This window comes from Acomys russatus, chromosome 14 (genome assembly GCF_903995435.1).
Source record: "Acomys russatus chromosome 14, mAcoRus1.1, whole genome shotgun sequence".
In the NCBI taxonomy this organism is placed as follows: Eukaryota; Metazoa; Chordata; class Mammalia; order Rodentia; family Muridae; genus Acomys; species Acomys russatus.
Genome location: NC_067150.1, coordinates 14,279,756 through 14,302,965, shown reverse-complemented (window position 1 = coordinate 14,302,965; position 23,210 = coordinate 14,279,756). Strand labels below are relative to the sequence as shown.

The 23,210-nt window shown below is 36.9% G+C and overlaps 1 protein-coding gene across 1 annotated transcript; it reads right to left on the bottom strand.

Annotated features, from left to right (window-relative positions):
- Positions 1-21,930: 21,930 nt before the first annotated feature.
- On the bottom strand, positions 21,931-22,896 carry LOC127198739 (olfactory receptor 7G2-like; the record flags this gene model as incomplete). Its single annotated transcript, XM_051156784.1, has 1 exon — positions 21,931-22,896. A coding segment is annotated over one exon (966 nt), but the record flags the coding sequence as incomplete, so codon positions are not given.
- Positions 22,897-23,210: the final 314 nt, after the last annotated feature.

Below are 23,210 nucleotides of genomic sequence, written 5' to 3'. Positions count from 1 at the left end.
GTCCATTTGGCTCTCCGGTGGCAACAGAACAGAAGGAATCCTTAAGGAAATAACAACCTGAAGAGGAAGTTTTCTTTGCTGATTATATCACAAAAGTAGGGTAAATATAAGATATAATCTATCCTATACGGTTTTTAAACATATTCATAAAAAGTATCTTGCGTACATCAGCATATCTTGGTCCTTTCTGTAAAGGATCGATTATTGTAATACCATATTTAAGACTAGATGTCTGGAGAGAGGAAGCAGCAAGAAGATAATTTCAAAATATAAATAAAATAATTAAAATAGTTTAAATATTTGTCTTACTAATATAAGAGTTAGAAAATATATTGACTATACAAATAAGAAGGGATAATATATTCAAACAATATACATAGATTTTGGCAAATAGATGGGCCATCTATGTTACACTGAACAACTTAAAATGTATTATGAGTAATCAAATAAAAATGGCAATCTTAGTTAACTCACTCAATCCATTTATCGACAAATTTCGGGAATTCCTTGTTTTTAATAGCTGAGTAGTATTCCATAGTGTATATGTACCACAGTTTCTTTATCCATTCTTCTACTGAGGGACACTTAGGCTGTTTCCATGTTCTGGCTATTATGAATAAGGCTGCTATGAACATGATTGAGCAAATTTTCTTGTTGTGTGAGTTAACCCAGAAGCAGAAAGACTCAAATGGTATATACTCACTTATATCTGCATACTAGCCCAAGGGGCATGTCCCACGAAAGCCTTCCTTTACCAGGAAACTGGGACAGAGGGGGAGGACATCCTATTGGGACTCTAGATGAGAGAAGCAAGGGAGAATAGTAAAGTAGAAGGATCCAGAGGGTCCTAGAAACCTACAAGTAGAACATTGTGATAGGCAGATTTGGGCCCAGGGGTCCCGCTCAAACTAAGGCACCAGCCAAGGACAATACAGGTGATAAACTTTAAGCCCCTACCTAGATCTAGCCAACGGTTAGAACATTCTCCACAGTTGAGTGGAGAGTGTGATATGACTTTCTCACGTACTCTGGTGCCTCACATTTGACCATGTCCCCTGGAGGGGGAGACCTGGTGGCACTCAGAGGAAGGACAGCAGGTTGCCAAGAAGAGACTTGATACCCTATGAGCATATCCAGCATATCCCCCTCAGGAACAGTCATAGGGGAGGGGAATAATGGGAAAATGGGGGGTGGGTGAGGGAAGAATGGGAGGATACAAGAGATGGGATAAACATTGAGATATAACAAGAATAAATTAATAAAAAAATAAAAAAATGGTAACCTTATTTTTAATATCTCACTTACCAGTGATTACTGAGCATAAAAATTTAATAAACTTTATAGCTTATACTAGTACTGTACCATTCAATATTCCTAAATTATAAAATACAAATACTACCATGTTATAAAATGGTCATATAGAAAAGATATATAATACATAATATATATACATATACATACACATATATATCTGAAACAACACCATATATAATGATTCTAAATTCACAAGTAGCACTTCTGCCAAGAAAGAAGGTAGGGGAAATTGCAGATTTTTACTTCTCCCTTCATTCCTCCAAATCTAATTTCCTAGTCTCGAACTCAGCCCTGAACAAACCATATGGGGCAGCTGCCCCCATGGGTATTTCAGTTCTGCTTGATTCAACAGATCTACCTCTTACAAACTCCCTTTCCCCCTCACTGCTCTATCCCACATATGACTCCAGGAGGTATTTCCTGAGAGCCCATGAACCCCACTGGACAGGGAGGCAGGTAGGTTAATTTCAGATCTTCAGCTCTCTCTCTGCTCTGCAAATAATCCCACACTCTCATTTCCAGCTCTGCAGCAGAGCATATATGACACCTTCCCTTCCATCTTGAACACATCTCCAGTTTATCTCACAGATCTTCTCCAAACTTTTTTTCTCTCAGCTCGCCATTTTGTCGCAGCTCCCAACTCCAGCAGCCACACACAGGAACGTGGGAACACACAGGCCATCATGGGCAGGGAAACAGATAGTCTAACTGTGGATCTTACCTCTTCCTCCATTCATTGAAGTCCAATTCCCCAGTCTCACCTCTAACTCTGTAGCAGACATTTTCTGTTCTCTTTCCTCACTCTCTGCACCCCATTTTGAAGGGACTAAGCAGATCCTGGTGGAAGAGCATGCTTTCCTCACTCTTGTGAAGCCATTCCATAATCCTCATCTGATAACTATTTGAAAATCTTTGGTACCAATACTCATAAACATTACTGAGAACCCCATTGCCAACTCTTATCAGGACCACTGATGATTTTTCTATAGGCAACACACATCTACCACACTCTTCTCATAACCACAGAGAAAACAAAAAACAAGAAACAAAATGCACACCACCTCCAAAACCCCAGACATCAACACCTAGAATTCCAATTTTCCTAATCCCAGATGCGTTAGACTCTAGCAGAAAAACATAATCAGTGATGGCTAGGACAATGTCTCCAATAAATCCCGGCAACACTACCACATCAGGGCATAAATATACCAACATCTTGGAAGCAAAAAAATAAAAGTCCCTTAAAAGCCTTTATGTACAGGATAGAAGTCATTAAGAAGGAAATGAATGAATCCTTTAAAGAAAGTCATGGAAGCACAAACAGTAGAAGGAAATTAACTAAACAGTAAAGACCCAAAAGTGGAAATAGAATAACGAAAATCCGAACTAATGGAGATCCCTAAATTAAAAATCTAGAAACTCGAACAAGAAACACAGAGGCATACTTTACAAACAGAATAAAACAAGAAGGAAGAAAAATATCAGACACTGAAGAAATGATAGAAGAAATAGATACAACAGTCAAAACTATTATGTCTAGAAAACTTTTATAAGAAAATACACAGGAAATCTAGGATAGTATTTAAAGACCATATCTAAGAATAATAGGAATATTATTCTGTGTCAAAGGTACAGAAAATATTCTCCACAAAATCGTAAAAGAAAATTTCCTAAAGAACGCAATGCCTATCAAGGCACACAAACCACACATGTCATCAAATAAGCTGTAGCAGAAAAGAAACTTCCTTCAGTATATAATAATCAAAAGAAAAAAATGTAGAGAACAAAAATAAATATTAAAAATTGCGAGAGAAAAAGACCAAGTAACATATAGATGCAGACCATTTAAAATTATATTTGACTTTGACTTTTTCATGGAGATTCTAAAAGACAGAAATGCCTGGACATTCTGTAGATTATAAAAGACAAGAAACGCTAACCCAGACAGACTGCTTTACCCAAGAAAATATCCATTCACCACAAATAAAGAAAATAAGACATCCCATGATGAAACCCAATTGAAGCAATGCTTATCTACAAATTCATCCCTACAAAAGGTTCTGAAAGGAAAACTCCAAAGTAAAGAGGTAAAATTACAAAACAAATAACACCAGACTAACAAGGTCAAAAGAAGGAAAGCAAACACCTCTGCTCTCCATACAAAAATAAACAAACAACAAAGTAACAGTTATCAATACTCATTGCTCATTGGTATCTTGCAGTATCAGTAGCATCAATTCTCTAAAAGAGAGTCAGAGACTAACAGAATGGCTCCACAAACAGGATTCATACTTCCCCTGCATACAAGAAACAAAATTTACAGCCAAGAATAGGTATTGTCGCAGTGTAAAGGGATGTAAAAAGATATTTCAAGACAAGGAACCCAAGAAACACGCTGGTGTCACAATTTTAACATCTGAAAATACAGACATCTAAGAAAAGGAAATAAGAAGAGATGGGAAAGACACCACATATTTATCAATGGAAAAAACCACCCATATGACATTTTAATCATTAACATTTATGTTCCAAACCCAAGTGCACCGAAGTCTGTAAAAGAAAAACTTCTATAGCTTCAAACATATTGACTCTCACATAGTGATAGTAGAAGACTTCAATACCCAACTCTTGCCAATAAAATGGCCATTCAGACAGAAACTAAACAGGAAAATGCCGGAACTAGATGAAGCCAACTAGTTATTTCAAGAACATCACCCAAACAGAAAAGGATAGAATTTTGTCTCAGCACTTCATGAAACTTTCCCCCAAATTGACCACATAATCAAACACAAAGCAAATCTCCAAATGATAAAAGAAAAATCCCTTGCATACTAGCTGACCACCACAAATCAAAGCTTGGTATCAACAACAAAGTAAATACCAAAAAGCTTACAAACACCTGGAAACAGAACAACTCTCTACTGAATAAAACATGAGTCAAGACAGGCATAAAGAAAAACGTTGTCTCTGATTCCTTAACAATTAGACTTTATTAAGAAATTATTAAACAAAGGTATCTTCCTTACAAGCAGATTATCTTAAACAGGAGGGAAAGGAGGTTAAGGAGAACAAGACACCTTCCAGGTATCTGTTCATTGGGGTAAATGCCTTAGCATCTCCAGGCCTGTACGCAGATCTCTCCCTGATAGAAGCAATCAGTATCTCTCTTATCTCTCTGCCCAATTGGTGTTCTGGGCCCAAAGGGCTCCTCTCTGTCTATCACAGGTTCCTCTCTCAATAGGATGTCAGAGGTCTGTCAATGATGCAAAGCCCCCCTTAGACTATTTTCACCTGGGTCTCAGTCATGTTCTTTTCACACATCCCCCTTTTATTTTAAAAAATAATTAAGAACTGTATATATAAATATACATATATACAGAATCATCAAGTATCAAGTACATAACCTAATCCTTTTGTAGTTGTTAACCTTGGAGAAAGTATTCCACTAGCCTCTCAAAAAGAGTCCTTTCCTGTTGTCTAAAGTTTTCTAAGGTATCTTCATTAGTAATCACAATTATCAATCTAAAATGTGTTTTTAATTCTTAAACTAAAACTTATAGTAAGACTGTGGCTATCTAGTCTTCAATCCCATCAGAGACCCAAGAAAGAAATATTATCTAATGTAAAGGAAGTGCAGGTGAACAACTTCCATATGTAGATAGAACAGAGAGAGCTGACTACTTGGACAGTCATTGGATTCTCTCCATTGTTGGAGCATTCAGTCTTCAGCCCTGCTGGCCCATAACATCCAACAAATTGTTCTGTGAAGCAGGAATCTTGGAAGACTGGCCCACCTAGTCTCTGAAAAGCTGGACAATCACCTTCTAAGAATCACTCTTGATAATAGCAGACAATTAGTCTGTCATCAGCAGTAGGGATAAGAGCTGTTCCTCCATCCAGTGGCTATTATGCCAACCTCATCTCTTGATGCCCTCATTTTCATTGATGTAGACTGGAGGTGCCATCAGGAGAGGATGGCACTCTCCATCAGAAAAACATTTAATCATTAAATGCCATATTCTGTGGATCTCTGAAGTATATGAAGATCATCTTTCTATCTATTCTTAGAATTATCAATCTACTTCTTTGAAGATGTATACAAGAAACTAAATAAAATGTATTCTGTGATTAAGTAATTTAGTATCTATTAAAATTTATAGGTAACTACATACGTACTTTTATCTATCATCCTGAACAGGTTATAACATTTAGCTTTTATAAAACATCACCTTTTCTTTCTTTCTTTTATTAATTTATTCTTGTTACATCTCAATGGTTATCCCATCCCTTGTATCATCCCATTCCTCCCCCCCCATTTTCCCATTATTCCCCTCCCCTATGACTGTTCCTGAGGGGGATTACCTCCCCCTATATATTCTCATAGGGTATCAAGTCTCTTCTTGGCTACCTGCTGTCCTTCCTCTGAGTGCCACCAGGTCTCCCCCTCCAGGGGACATGGTCAAATGTGAGGCACCAGAGTACGTGAGAAAGTCATATCACACTCTCCACTCAACTGTGGAGAATATTCTGACCATTGGCTAGATCTGGGAAGGGGTTTAAAGTTTACCTCCTGTATTGTCCTTGGCTGGTGCCTTAGTTTGAGTGGGACCCCTGGGCCCAAATCTGCCTATCATATTGTTCTACTTGTAGATTTCTAGGACCCTCTGTATCCTTTTATTTTGTTATTCTCCCATGCGTCTCTCATTTAGAGTCCCAATAGAATGCCTTCCCCTCTGTCCCAGTTTCCTGGTAAGTGAAGGCTTTCGTGGGACATGCCCCTTGGGCTAGTATGCAGATATAAGTGAGTATATACCATTTGATTCTTTCTGCTTCTGGGTTAACTCACTTATTATGATCATTTCTAGCTCAATCCATTTATCCAAGACATCACCTTTTCAAATGAGTTGAACACGAGTAACATATTAAATAAATGCTGAACATATCGACCTTAAGTTTCTATTAACATATAATATACAATATAAAATTTTATTGACATACAACATACAATACATAAAGCAAAAGTTGAATAAAATAGCATTCTTAAATTTTCATCAACCAACAATACCAATGTAAGATATTTGAGGCTGGTAGATTCAATAATCTACCTTTTATTCTATAAATCTATATCCTCCCCTCCTTATCTCTTTCCCCCCTAGTGTTAGATGGGATAGAATTATAAGAGAGAAGAAAGGATAGAAGAAAAAAAATCCCAAAATGAAACTTTTATTAACTTATAGTTAATCCTCTTAGGCAAAAATGAACATTGATAACTCACAAAAAAACCCTACCCCGCCTATGGGGAATGGGGGTGTCATGTTTTCAGAATTACCTTTTGTTGTCTGAAGGTAAAAAAAGAATCTTTTTAGTACCTTTTAGAATAAAACAGGCTATTGGCCAAGCATTTGAAAAGCAAGCTGTATCAGTTTTTGTCCAATCTTTTTAGGCTCAATTCTTTGGGCTAGCCCTTTTTACTTTTGACATGCATGCAATTTCTTGAAGAAAACAGTAGTGCCAGAGGCAGAGGTTCAGTTTTCATTATTGTCCTGTTTTTTTTTTGCTCTGAAAATAAGCAAAATTTTAAATTATTAGCATAGGTATATCTGTAAATATATAATTTCTCAAGGAAACAGTATTCAAGTCACCCTGCTCGTTGCGCCAGAGGCAGTCTTTGAGGTTGAATCACCTAGGCTGCTTGCTTTGTCTTCATCATTGTTCTATTTTTGCTCTGAAAATAAGCAAATTTTTGAAATTATTAGCATAGGTATATATATGGAACAGGCAAGGTGTACAAATTATAGAGTGCTCTGCTTGCATGTACACCAACAGGCTAGAAGAGGCCATTATATCTCTAAACTGTATGAAAGAATGTAATTCTAAAAGGACCAGGTAACCCTTAAGATTCTCTTGTGAGATTTTAAGTACAAAGAGGTCTTTCCTGTTCAGAACTAATCTTTATAAGTTTCGTTGGTAACCATGTTTTTTCACTCCCAATAGAGACATAAACATAACCTCAGCCTCATCTGAAAACTATTGCTGGTGTCCAGTTCAGAGTTGACAAATATTTATAGAATAGTGGTTGTCCTAGTTCCTCAGTTTTTTCTACAGTCCAATGTCTCTCAGCAGCTGTGGTCCCTTCATCACCAACATTAAGAGAATTTAAAGTCATCAGAGCATTATTTAATCTGTCCCTAAGGGTTCTTACCCTTTCTTTTTGTTTAATAAGCATTTTTTAAAGGTATAATTAGCTCTTTCCACAATTACTTGCCCTGTGGTATTGTGAGGTACACCAGTAATGTGCTTTATATTATAATATGTAAAGAAAATTTTCATCTAAACAGACACATATAAAGGACCATTGTAGGTCTTAATTTATGCATGGATTCCCATAATTGCCATTATTTCTAATAAATGAGTAATTACACAGAACTTAAGGCAGTTGCCCATTGAAAACTTGAATAGGTATCAATTGTATGATGCACATACCTCAGCCTTCCGAACTCTGCAAAATGAAACACATCTGTCTGCCAGATTTCATTCCTTTTGGCACCTGAAGGGTTAATTCCAGCAGGTAATGGGATTTGATTATACAAGGGACACGTAGGACACCTATTAAGTATTTCTCTGGCTTGTTGTCAAGTGATAGGGAATCTTTTCCTCAAACCCTTACCATTAACATGATGTTTTACATTAAATTTTGAGGCTTCAAACACATTTCCTATTAATAATTGGCTAATTTCTTCATTTCCTTGTGCCAATGGACCTGGTAAACTTGTATGGGATTGAATATGAGTAATATATAAGGGATAGTTTCTACTTCTGATGACCTGCTATAGTTCTATCAATAATGTAGTTAACTCTGAGTTGTGAAGAGTAAATTCAGCAGTTTCTATATGCAAAACAACTGTTTCAGCACATTGAGAGTCAGTAATTATATTAAGAGATTCAAGAAAATCTAACAATACCATAAGGATTGCACACAGTTCTGATTTTTGAACTGAGGTAAATGGGCTTTTAATCACCTTAGTTGTTTTATCAGACTTATAACCAGTCATACCCAATTTATTTGCATCAGTACAGAAGGTGGATGCCTCCGGAATCAGCATCCTTTTTACAATACTTAGAAGAACCCAATTAGTTATTTTTATAAGCTGTTTACATTTGCTTTTTGTTTATATGTTATTAATTTCTACTAAATAGTTACTGCAAGCTCTTTGCCAATATCATTAATTACCCGTAATGACATAATGTCAGAATTAGTAAGAGGCACTATAACTTCCACTGGGTCCACCCCTGACATTTAGGGCAATCTTAGTCTTCCTTTTGTAATCAATTCCGATTTTTTTTCTATGTATGCTTTCAATTTTTTTGCTTTGTTTATTTGCTAGGAATATCCATTCTATGATTCTGTCTTCCCTTTGCATAAGAAGCCCAGTAGAAGCATGTTTTGAAGGCAAAATAAGAAGAATGCAACCAAGTTTAGAATCAATTCTATTCACATATTCCTTTTGCAGTTTATGTTCTACTAGAATTAACTCCTTTTCTGCTTCAGCTGTTAGACACCTTGGACTGTTTAAATCTGAATCCCGTTGTAATGTCTGAAACAAGTTACTTAACTCATAGATAGCTAGTCCCACTGTAGGCCTTAACCTATTAATATCTCTCATTAGTTTTTGAAAGGCATTAAGAGTTTGTAATTGATCTCTACAGCTCTATACCTTTTGTGGTCGAATGTTTTGTTCAGTTCTTTTATAGCCTAAGTAGGTAATTGAATCTCCTCTTTGTATTTTTTATAGCAATCTGTAATCCCCAGCTTGGCAGAATTCTTTGTGTTTACTTAAACATTTTTTTCTAAAATCGTAGTATCAGAATTGGCCAACAAAATATCATCCATGTAATGGTAAATGATAGATTGAGGAAACTACTTACGGATTATTTATAACGGTTGTTGCACAAAATATTGGCATAAGGTTGGGCTATTCAGCATTCCCTGTGGAAGTACCTTCCAATGGCTACTGTTCAGAGTAAGCACTGAGAAAGCAAATATTCCCTATCCTTCTCATGCAAAGGTATTATGAAAAAACAACCTTTTAAGTCTATTACTATTATAGGCCAAGACTTGGGTAATAAGGAAGGTAAAGGAATTATAGCCTGTCCCACACCCATTGGTTGAATTACTCTATTTACTGCTCGCAAATCCATTATTATCCTCCAGCTGTCTGACTTCTTTTTTATCCCAAACACAGGGGAATTCCAGGGCCTAGAAGATTCTTCTATATGCTGAGCCTCCAGCTCCTCTTTTACTAAATAGTCAAGTGACTGTAATTTTTATTTTGTTAAGGGCCACTACTCATGCCATATAGGTCTGCTTGAAACCCATCTTATGGGAAAGGCTGTTGGTACCTTAGCAGTGGCCCCTCTTATAAATTTGGACACTCTATACCTGAGAAGTTCTGAGTTTGTACAATGGGCATAGCTTGTAGTCACTCCTGATTACTTGTATTAATATCCTTCCCAGAAGCACATACAATTTCACCCCTAGTTTCAACATTATTTACCAGTATAATTGCATGAATATTAATCTGCATTATAAGAGATCTCTTCCCCATAGATTTATAGGTATGTCAGCCATATAGGGTCTCAGCTTCCCTGTCTTCCCTGCTGGTCCTACACACTTAAGCCAATGAACCCTATGTTTTATTTGAGATAATTTACTAATTCCTATTATTTCTGTATAAACCATCTGCAGTGGACAATTTGGTTTCCAAAACTTTTGAGACATGATTGAGACATCTGCTTCTGTGTCAACCAATCCTTCTATTTTAACACCATTCATTTGTGTAATTAATTTAGGTCTCTGATCATTAACCATTGTTTGCCAGAACACATGTGTCCCTGTACGTCCGAATGCACCTGTACTCTCCAGTGGAGAGGCTTTGTCCTTAATGTAAGGAAACAGTAATAGTTGAGCAATTCTATCCCCAGCATTAATTTGCATCTCCTTCTTTACTCATGTCATTACTTTTATTTCCTCATTACAATCCCTATCTATTATACCAGGATGCAAAATAAGACCATAAGAAGTCAGTCTACTTCTTCCTAGAACTATTCCTACTGTGCCTGCAGGCAAAGGACTAAAAATACTAGTACTTAATTTGTAGCATTCAACCTGTGGAGATAGTGTAAGAAACATATCTGAAGCCAGGTCCAAGGCTGTACTGCGTTCAGTAGCATGTTTTAGGTCACTAATACTGAATTCCCATTTTCCTGTGGGTCTATTACCTCTGGGCTGGCCAGGGAAATCTGGTTTGTATTGTTGGTGGGGCCCCGAGCTGATGGGCCTCTTCTGTCATTTTCTGTTGTCAATATATTTCCTATTACATCTCTTTAGAATGACAATCCCTAGACTAATGTTTTCCTTTCCTACAGCAGCTACCATACCTTGGAAATATTGGCACTTCATTACCATCATGGCTAGATGTTCCTTGTCCTCTCCCACAACATACATTTTCTTCCAGGTTATTGCCCTAGTTATTCTGAGGTCTGGAACCTTCATCTCTACAGTTTCTTTGTACATCCTCAATTTTACCACAATTAAAGCATTGTGTGTTATGATATCTGGGACCTCAGGCTATAGCTTGTCCTACAACATTGTTTTGATACTCTTGACAGTTAACATTAACTATCTTTTTTAACACATTCACCTAATGGAGATGCCCTTTCCTTTAATGGTCTAATTGCCCTTTTACATTCATGATTTGCATTTTCATATGTCATGATTAGTTTCAGTGCCTGTTTCATCTCAGAATTTGCTATAACTTTACCCATAGTGGGTCCTAATCTCTGTAAAACTTCTGTAAAGTCTTCCCTAGACCCTTGAAATACCTTAAAAATTTAATGGTTAACTTACAGTGCTCTTCTACCAGCTCCCTAGTCCTAACACTGCAGCACAACACTGTTCAATTACTCTTTCTTCAAATTGAATTTGTTCTTCTAACTCAGTATATCGCCCTTTACTAAGCAACTGATCTTTATCAATACTGATTTCCTTTCTCATATTCTCTTGTTCTATTCTCATGACCTCAATTCACAAACATGACAACCATTGTAATTGTTGTGCTGTTTCTAGTACTGCAGAAATCACACTTTTCCAATCTTGGGGAACAAGTCTATGCTGCATGGCCCAATTATTCAGCATTTGTCTAATGAAAGTGGATTGCATCCTATATCTGATGATAGATTCCTTAAAATCTTTTAAATCCAGCATATCTATTGGGCACCATGCCATTTCATCATAACCCCCAGCATCATTTTGAGCAGGCACTTGTCTTAAACTAACTGGAAAAGCTGAAGTTGTCTAAGTGACTTTGGAGGGTTCCTTCATTGGAATATTTTCCTCCAAAGACCTTTTTGTTTGTCTACTTTCCCGTTCCTGGAGTTTCTGCCTTTCTTCACACCTTTTTACCAAAGGCAGTGTCTGCCTTTCCAGCCTTTCAATTTTCTTTTGCACTTTGTCCATCTGTTTAGTCAGGTCTGGAATTCTTTCCAAAAGGATAGAACTTATTGACTCTTCCTGTTTTTGCTGGCTTTCTTCTTCCACTACTCTCTCTTTTTCTTCACTCTCTTTTTACCGAATATGCCTTTTGCTTTCCCATCCCTTCATATTTTCCCTCATTCTCCCCACCTCTTCAGTCAAATCTGCAATCTTTTCCAAAATGATAGAACTTATTGACACTTCTGGTTTTCCTATTTAATCAGCCTTTTTCTAATCCTTCTAAGAATGAAATACAATAAAAGGACAAAGAAGAAACATAAAATTCCCTCTAAGTTTAGAGTGGGAACAAGTTTTGCAACAGCAGTTGCAATTTTGCTGATATTTTGAAATAGCATTTCTATACCTTCACAGTGTCAATCTTCCCTCATACCATTAGAAATTACAGAACCCATCAGGCCCCACACTGAGTGCCACTTGTTGCCTCTAGTTCCTTAACAATTAGAATTTATTATGAATTTATTTACTTTAAAAATTTTTTCTATTAATTTATTCTTGTTACATCTCAATGTTTATCCCATCCCTGTATCCTCCCATTCTTCCCTCCCTCCCATTTTCCCCTTATTCCCCTCCCCTGTGACTGTTCCTGAGGGGGATATGCTGTATATGCTCATAGGGTATCAAGTCTCTTCTTGGCAACCTGCTGTCCTTCCTCTGAGTGCCACCAGGTCTCCCCCTCCAGGGGACATGGTCAAATGTGAGGCACCAGAGTACGTGAGAAAGTCATATCCCACTCTCCACTCAACTGTGGAAATGTTCTGACCATTGGCTAGATCTGGGTAGGGGTTTAAAGTTTACCACCTGTATTGTCCTTGGCTGGTGCCTTAGATTGAGCGGCACCCCTGGGCCCAAATCTGCCTATCATAATGTTCTACTTGTAGGTTTCTAGGCCCCTCTGGATCCTTCTACTTTGCTATTCTCCTATGCTTCTCTCATCTAGAGTCCCAGTAGGATGTCCTCCCCTCTGTCCCAGTTTCCTGGTAAGTGAAGGCTTTCGTGGGACATGCCCCTTGGGCTAGTATGCAGATATAAGTGAGCATATACCATTTGAGTCTTTCTGCTTCTGGGTTAACTCACTCATTATGATCATTTCTAGCTCAATCCATTTATCCACAAATTTTGGGGAATTCCTTGTTTTGAATAGCTGAGTAGTATTCCATAGTGTATATGTACCACAGTTTCTTTATCGATTTTTCTACTGATGGACACTTAGGCTGTTTCCATGTTCTGACTATTATGAATAAGGCTGCTATGAACATGGTTGAACAAAATTTCTTGTTGTGTGCTGGAGCATCTTCTGGGTATATTCCAAGGAGTGGAATAGCTGGGTCTTGAGGAAGCCCTAGTCCCAGTTTTCTGAGATAGCATCAGATAGATTTCCAAAGTGGCTGTACTAGTTTGCATTCCCACCAGCAATGAAGGAGTGTTCCTCTCTCCCCACATCCTCGCCAGCATGTGGTGTCCCTTGAATTTTTGATCCTAGCCATTCTGATGGGTGTAAGATGGAATCTCAGAGTTGTTATGATTTGCATTTCCCTGATGACTAAGGAGGTTGAGCATTTCTTTAAGTGTTTCTCAGCCATTTGATACTCCTCTGTTGAGAATTCTCTGTTTAGTTCCAAGCCCCATTTCTCAATTGGGTTATTTGGTTTGGTGGTGTTTAATTTCTTGAGTTCTTTATATATTTTGGATATTAGACCTTTGTCAGATGAATTTATTAAAGAAAGATATCTTTCCTACAATGCAACTATCCTAAACAAGAGGGAAAGGAGGTTAAGGAGAACAAGAAACCCTTCCAGGTATCATTTCCCTGGGGCAAATCCTTTAGTGTCTCTGGTTCTATTGGCAGATTCTCTCCCTGATATGAGCAATCATCACCACCACTCATGGTGGACCTTTCAGCTTTCTCTGTGATCTCTCTGCCTGCTGACCCCTCTCAGTTGTCCCAAACCCCTGGTCTCTCTTCCCATTGATGGTGGTTGATTTGTAGTACATAGCCCAGCTGGTGTCTCAGGTCCAGTCCTTAATCCCTGGGCCAAAATGACTCCTCTTTGTCTATCCCAGATGCTTCGTTCAGCTGGGTATCAGAGGTCCCTCAATAGTGCAAAGCCCCCCAAGACTACTTTCATCTGGAGCCCGGTCAGATTCCTTGCACAGAAAAACAGTAAAAACTTTCTAGAATTGAATAAAAAGAAATATACAACAAATTCAAACTTAGGGGACACAAAGAAGGTTTTTTAAATAGGAAATTTCATAGCATTAAGATACTATGTAAAAAATTGAAAGGGTGTCATATGAGCAACTTTAGAACCCCACTGAAATCTTTAATAAAAACAAATTAATAATACCCAAAAGTATAGACAGATGGTGTGAAACAATCAAACACATGGCTGAAATCATTAAAATTGAGAAAAAAATACAATGAATCTGTGTACAAAGACTTGGTTCTGTGAGAAAAACAATAAGATAAACACATCTTTGTCCAAAATAATTAAAAGGTGAGGAAAGAATATCCAAGTCAACAATATTAGAAACAAAAAGGGGGGCATATTAAAGAATATGAAAATCCAGAGAATCATAGACATACTTCAACAAATCAGAAAATCTAAAAGAAATGGTTAACCTTCTCAATACATACCCATTACCAAAGTTAGATTAAGATAACATGAGCAATATAGACATACATATATTTCCCTAGTGAAATAGAAGGAGCCATTACAAGTTTCCAAAGGGAAAAATGGCTGTAACAATGCCTTTAGTGCAGAAGTCTATCAGAATGGCATGTATCCACCAAATTCCTCCACTCAGAGTTCAGGGATCCAAAAGGAAGAGGAGATTGAAAATGTTCAAGTGTCAGGCAGGATGGAGCACACTTATAAAACAAGGCCCTTTAAATTAAGATGACCAATGCTCATATGACTTTGCAAAGACTAAAGGAGTATGTACAGGGCTTGCAAAGAGCTGCATCATGCTCCCTGTATATTATCATGGCTCCTAGTTTAGTGTTTATATGATACTCCTGAATATGAAAAGAATGGTTCTCTACCTCTTTTGTCTTTTCTTGGGATCCTTTCCTTCCTTTGGTTTTTCTTGTCAAACTTTGACATGATATTTTTGTTTTTTCCTTATCTATCTATCTATCTATCTATCTATCATCTATCTATTTGTGTCTCTATATCCATATATCTGTATATTAAATAAAGATCCTCTGAAAGACTCCACCCAGCAGGAAATCCAAGCAGATGCTTAGACTTATAGCTGAACTTCAGCGTGGAAAACATGTAGTCTTAGGGAAGAGTTGGGGAATAGAAGGGTCTGGAGAGGTCAGAAGCTCCACAAGGAGACCAATAGAGTCAAGAATTCTGGGTGGGGAAGTGGACTGCTGCAGAGACTGATGTACCAAGAAAAACCATGCATGGTGAAGACCTGGACCCTCTGCTCAGATGAATTAGATAGGCAGCACAGTCTCCTTGTAGGTTCCAAATTATGGGGAATAGGGACTATTTCTGACGTGTCTCCCCCTTTCTGAGGACTAGGGGAGGGAGGGCAGGCTTATGAAGGAGGGAGGGTAGGACCTAGAGGCAATGAGGGAAGGGGTTACAATTAGGATGTAAAGTGAACAAATTAAAAAAAAATCAATAAAAAATCAACAAAACCCACAGTTAAATAAAGTACAATGATTTCACATTAAGTTTTTTCCATCTTGTCAATCCATATTAATGCAAAACAAATGAAGAATTTGAATAAATGGCAAAATAGATACTGGTAAATAAATATTTAAAATGAATGAATCAATACCATTAACACCATTTGTTTTCTGCTTTACCATAAGAGAAAATATGATGGGACATCAGTTTCTAGCAAGGGGAGGAAAAATGGAAAAGAAGACTTCAACCATGAGGATGATAGGTCCAGGGGCGTGAGGAGAAAGGAACCAAAACAGACAAAGAACCTAAATGCAAATATTATAGAGATTTTAGCTGGGAGGAAGTTATATTAGCCTAGGGCATTAGATTAGAATTTAATGCCGATGTACTCTGCTCAGGATATTTAAATAATTTTTAGTCTCTCTGTTCAATACTTGGGGACCTAGCTGGTGATGGATAAACTGTCTCTATATTAATTTTCTAGAACACTACTTACTAACCATTCACATAACATGTAAGTGACAATTCAGTTTTAATCTTTACCCCAATAACCTAGGTACTTTTCACCTTCCAAAGAGTTAGCCATATTCTAATTAGTGTCATTGTAACCTTCCCTGTCTGCAGTCATTAGTGGTAATATTGTTGTATGTATAATAAATTTTTACACTCCCCAAAACAATACTAAAACATATTTTCATGTAAAACTAGTTATCTTAAGATGACTTTTAAAAATTTACATTTTAAATATATGTTAAAGAATCCCATGCATGAGTGCTATATCTATATATCTATTCCACATCTTTTCTCCAACTCCTTTCATGTTACTAAATTATCTCACAATTTTTATTTAATCATTTTGTCACATGTATACATTCTTGAACATATACAAACATATATATGTAAACACACAGATACATACATATACTAACATATACATAGAATCCAAATAACAACCTGTTGAGTTATTTTAGTGTTATTCACATGTGTACGTATTTAGAACTGATCTTCAGGAAAATACTAGCTGCATGACTCCACAGATGCAAGACCTGTATAACAACACTAGCTGACATGACAATATGGATGGGAGACATCTCACAAAGTTATATATTTAGGTAAAAAGCTATTCAGTGATGAGAGATGTGGAATCTCAGTCTTCTCTATAAAGATGGTAGTTACTTGAGAGGTGATCAAATAACATTTCTTACGTGATCACAAGTATGAAGAATTAATGATAAAATACTTTATAACCAACACTTGGATGATTTAAAACTTAAACAAAAATGTAGGGTTTTGGTTTATACAGTATTAGTGAGTCAAATGAATTAGATCATGGAAATATAGAAAAATTCCATTGTTCAGAAAACAGTTTAATAAAATATTAGAGTGAATTTTAAAAATTGTTCAATACATACACCAAAATATTCTTCTAAGAATTAGTTGGCAACCTGGATGAAAACCACTGTAAGGCACTTCCTTGCTTGAGAAAACACCACACACACACACACACACACACACATACACACACAATGTTAAAATAAAAGATGTTCAATTTTACTGCATATCACAAACATATCATAAGAGATAATCAATTGATCAATAGCAAAACTTCTCAACTTCTTAATAGAAATGCAGGTTCAAGAGGTCCCATTTATTAATTATTCATCATAAAGCTTGAGCTGTTGATATTTGTTAAGAAAGCTGTCTTCTATGCCAATTAGACCAAGGCTTTTTCTTACTTTATCTTCTAATAGATTTAAGGTGCCTCAGTTTATAAAGAGGTCTTTGATCCATTTGGATTTGAATTTCATGCAGGGTAATGAATGTGGATCTATTGCATTTTTCTTACTTATTTATTTATTTATTTATTTATGATTTTTTTCTATTACATTTTTCTACATGTAGACATCCAGCACAATCCGTTGAGTTGCTTTATTTTTTCCATTGTATTCATTTGGCTCCCTTTTTCAAAAATTAATTGTTTGTAGTTGTATGGGTTTATTTCTGGATAATTGATTCAATTACAACATTCAACTTGTCCATTTCCATGCTAGTACGATGCAGTTTTTATTACTATTGTTCGATAGTATAACCTCTAATCAGGGATGAAGATACTGTTAATAGTACAAAATGGCAGTCTACAGATTGGGGAAATCTTCACCAACGCTATATATGACAAAGGGATAATATACAAAATACATAAAGAACTCAATAAAGTACACACCAACAAACCAAACAGTAGAAGGAAAAATGAGGTACAGAGCTTCACAGTCAAATCACAACAGAGGAATCTCCAATGGTTGAGAAGCACTTAAAGAAGTGTTGTTAGTCATCAGAGAAATGCAAATTAAAATGACTCTGACATTACATCCAGAAGGGTCAGGGTAGAGTTCTTGCAGACAGCAAGAGACCACAGATGTCAAGCCAGATTACTAAACCCAGCAAAACTTTTATCATTAAAGATGGGGAAACTAAGATATCCCATGACAAAATCACACTCAAACAATATCTATGAACAAATTCAGCCCTGTAGAAGATATTAGAAGGAAAACTTGAACCAAAAGAAGTTAACGTCCCCAAAGAAAACACAGAAAATAAATAACTTCACTGCATCAAAAGCAAAAGAAGAAGCACACAAATACTACCACCACCACCAACATCAAAATAACAGGAAGTAACTATCATTGGTCATTAATATCTCTCAACAACAATGGGTTCAATTCCCCAATAAAATGACACAGGCTAACATAAGAAGAGAAAACAAGATCCATTATTCTGCTGTATACAAGAAGCACAACTCGGGAACAAATATAGATATTACCTAAGAGTAAATGACAGGAAGAAGGTTTTCTAGGAAAATGGATCCCAGAAGCAAGCAGGAATAGCCATTGTAATAGCTAATAAAACAAAATTTCACCAAAATGTATCAAAGGAGTTGGAAAATGATACTTCAAACTCATAAAAGAAAAATTCCACCAAGAGGACATCTCAATTTTGAACACCTATGCCCCAAATACAAGAGAACCTACATTTAAAAAAAAAACACCAAAATACTAAATATTTTTTTTCTTTTTTTTATTATTATTATTATTATTTTTTTATTTATTTATTTATTTTTTTTTTATTTATTTATTCTTGTTACATCTCAATGTTTATCCCATCCCTTGTATCCTCCCATTCCTCCCCCCCCATTTTCCCATTATTCCCCTCCCCTATGACTGTTCCTGAGGGGGATTACGTCCCCCTATATATTCTCATAGGGTATCAAGTCTCTTCTTGGCTACTTGCTGTCCTTCCTCTGAGTGCCACCAGGTCTCCCCCTCCAGGGGACATGGTCAAATGTGAGGCACCAGAGTATGTGAGAAAGTCGTATCACACTCTCCACTCAACTGTGGAGAATATTCTGACCATTGGCTAGATCTGGGAAGGGGTTTAAAGTTTACCTCCTGTATTGTCCTTGGCTGGTGCCTTAGTTTGAGCGGGACCCCTGGGCCCAAATCTGCCTATCATATTGTTCTACTTGTAGATTTCTAGGACCCTCTGGATCCTTTTATTTTGCTGTTCTCCCATGCGTCTCTCATTTAGAGTCCTAATAGGATGCCTTCCCCTCTGTCCCAGTTTCCTGGTAAGTGAAGGCTTTCGTGGGACATGCCCCTTGGGCTAGTATGCAGATATAAGTGAGTATATACCATTTGATTCTTTCTGCTTCTGGGTTAACTCACTCATTATGATCATTTCTAGCTCAATCCATTTATCCACAAATTTCGGGAATTCCTTGTTTTTAATAGCTGAGTAGTATTCCATAGTGTATATGTACCACAGTTTCTTTATCCACTCTTCTACTGAGGGACACTTAGGCTGTAATATTTTTATTATTTTTTAATTTTTAATTAATTTATTCTTGTTACATCTCAATGGTTATCCCATCCCTTGTATCCTCCCATTCTTCCCACCTTCCCATTTTCCCCTTATTCCCCTCCCCTATGACTGTTCCTGAGGGGAATTACCTCTCAACCATGTTCATAGCAGTCTTATTCATAATAGCCAGAACATGGAAACAGCCTAAGTGTCCCTCAGCAGAAGAGTGGATAAAGAAACTGTGGTACATATACACTATGGAATACTACTCAGCTATTAAAAACAAGGAATTCCTGAAATTTGTGGATAAATGGATTGAGCTAGAAATGATCATAATGAGTGAGTTAACCCAGAAGCAGAAAGACTCACTTATATCTGCATACTAGCCCAAGAGGCATGTCCCACGAAAGCCTTCACTTACCAGGAAACTGGGACAGAGGGGAAGACATCCTATTGAGACTCTAGATGAGAGAAGCATGGAAGAATAGTAAAGTAGAAAGATCCAGAGGGTCCTAGAAACCTACAAGTAGAACAAAAAAACTAAATCTTAAATAACACATTGATCCCTATCACAATAATAGTAGGAGATTTCAACTTACTACTCTCACCAACCTACAGGTCAGGGAGACAGAAAGTAAACAGAGATATAATCAAACTAACAGATGTTGAGACACATGGCCAAACATTAGGCTGAACTTGAGGAGTCTTGTGGAAGAGTGGGGACAAGGAAAAAATGACCAGTAGGAGACAAGAACACCACAAGAAGACCAACAGAATTACATGTCCTAGGTGCAAGGGGGCATACAGAGACAGAAGCACCAACCCAAAAGCATACGCAGTCTGCTCATATGCCCCTGATACATATGAAACTGATAGGTGCATTTGTCTTCATGTGGGTCCTTTAGCAAGTGGAGGAGGTGCTGTCTCTGACATGGACTCTGTGGCCTCCTTTTATATGACTTGCCCTGGTTGGGCTACCTTGTCTGGCCTCAGTAGAAGATGATACACTTAGGCCTAATGCAACTGGATGGGCAAATGTGGGTTGTGGGGCTCCCATCTTTTGAAGTAAAGAAGAGGAGGAAAGGTGGTAGGGTGGACACAAGAGGAGAGGGTGGAGGGAGCTGTATTCAGGATATAAAGTGAATGAATAAATAAATAATTTTAATTAATAAAACACGCCTTTAATCCCAGCACTCAGGAGGCAGAGGCAGGCGGATCGCTGTGAGTTTGAGGCCAGCCTGGTCTACAAAAGCGAGTCCATGATGGCCAAGGCTACACAGAGAAACCCTGGGTCGAAAAACCAAAAAAAAAAAAAAAAAAAAAAAACAAATAAAAATTGTATCTAATTTTATTTCAATAAGAATTTCAGCACATATCATTGATTCACTGATCAGTAAGTATAAGTGAACATTCTGAAGAACATTAAGATGTAATCAATTTGTGAGGCAAAGGGAATTCTACAGACTGTAAAATTGTTTTACTGAGTTTGAAATTTAGAGACCAAATGCATATTCATACAGTAATATTCTATGTGAGATAATAAATATATCAATCCTAGAAAATAGATCTGTGGGATAACATGAAAAAATAATAGGAATCCAACAGTAATTTCAGAAATCCAGATTTTATATTGGTGCATCTGTATCTCAATTTCAAAGTCCATCACACTTATGCCTGCCTATGAAAAGCCATGATCATACTCAAGAATATCCAGATATACATAGGAGTTTCATATTGTATATATCCTCTTATTTCAAATAGGCAGTTTTTAATTTCACAGACAGGAAAACATCCTGTTATTGGGATAATATATAGCTATATTTTAAGTAACACTTTTTAGTCTACTACAAAGTTATGGACTTCAAAATGATAATATTTTTAAAAATTGTCAGTGAAAATTCAATCAAGAAAAGTAAAGTAAAAATGCTATGAGAGCTAAACTTAAGGAAAGTCACATTTCTATTAGAATAAAATATTATTAAAATAATAGTTTTTATTAATCATGTCTATAATATATTTTTAATGATACCTGCATTCAGCCCATACCTCTACAACTTATTCTGCCATACCCCTACTCCATCATATTACCTTAGCAAATTAATATATCTAAGACATTATTATTAGATGTGATACTTTAGTGTTCCTCCATGAACTGTTGATTAGAGAAGGATCAGTCCATGGAAGCTGACATATTTTGAAAGAACAGTGGAAGCCATAGCCTCCTTTCCAGTACCTACCCTACTTCGAAAGCCCTTGAAATAATACATGGCATTGCTTGTTATAATCTATTATTGCTATAATTTCATTGTCTTCCAATTGAAAAGATATTCATACATGTCTTTTGAAAACATGAATCTCATTAAATTTGCTATCATTGCCTAGTTAAATGATGGGTATTATCTAACAAAGATAATATTGACCAGTAAGAGTTTTCAGAATTTACAACATATGGCTATTTTAATGTAGCGGTAGAAGTATTAACTAAATATAATCCTAAAGCACCTAATCATGTGCTAAGATACAAGGTAGTTTCAAAGGTGACGATAGCTTTGCTTAAATATATTGTTACAAAATGCTACCACATATTTTTCTCAAGGCTTCTTTCATGTCTTTGTTCCTCAGACTATACACAAAGGGGTTCAGCATCTGAGGGACCACAGTGTACAGCACTGAAGCCACTGCTGTCTTTCTTGTAGAGTCAGCCACTGCAGAGCTGATATAGACACCAAACAGTGAGCCATAGAACAGGAAAACAACTGACAAATGAGACCCACACGTGGAAAGGGCTTTATAACTGCTTCTCATTGAAGGCCTTTTCAAAATCGAGGAGACAATTTGAGTATAAGATAAAATAATGCCTCCAAATGAAAGTCCACCAAATATTACGGACGCGAGGTATAATACTATGTTATTGATGAGGGTATCAGAACATGACAGCTTGATTATCTGAGCAAGTTCACAGAAGAATTGGGGAATTTCCAGGTATGTACAGAAGGAGAGTCGCAACACCAGCAGACTGTGGAACAGGGCATCTGTTATGCTACTGAACAAGGAGAGCAAAGTTAGCAGAATACACATGCTTGGATTCATAATGACTGTGTATCTAAGTGGGTGGCAGATGGCCACATAGCGATCATAAGCCATTGCTGCAAGAAGAAAATTTTCCATTCCACCAAGAAAAATAACAAAGTACAGCTGCGTAAGGCAATCTGTATAACTGATGCTGTTGTTCTGTCTCTGGATGTTTACCAGCATCTTGGGAACTGTGGTGGTGATGAAGCAGATGTCAGTGAAGGATAGGTTGGACAGGAAGAAGTACATGGGGGTGTGGAGGTGGGAGTCAAGGCTGATAGCCAAGATAATCATCATGTTTCCCAGCACTGTGACCAGGTACATGAACAGGAAGAGTCCAAAGAGGATGAGTTGCTGTTCTGGATCATCTGTCAATCCCAGAAGAAAGAATTCTGAAGCAGATGTCTGATTTCTGTGTTCTTTATTACTGATAAATATGAGTAAATGCAGTGAACGTGTATTCAAACATATGGATACAGAGCATCACCTAATAGTATGTTATATACACTTACAAAAAACAGAAAAAATTATGGGTAATAATCTTTAGGGATGACAGTATATAACTCACACTTCAACAAGCTTTCTAATCCTCTTGAGTCAGGTTGTAAAATCAGAGGACTTACTGCTTCTATGTCCCTTGTGACTAAATATACAAACTATCTCATTAGACATAAATTGGTATGGTATTGTGAATCATAATGGTGTGTATATCCATGAAGACAATACATTAGAAGGTGGAACAACCAAACACATCCCTTTATTATTGGGGTCAA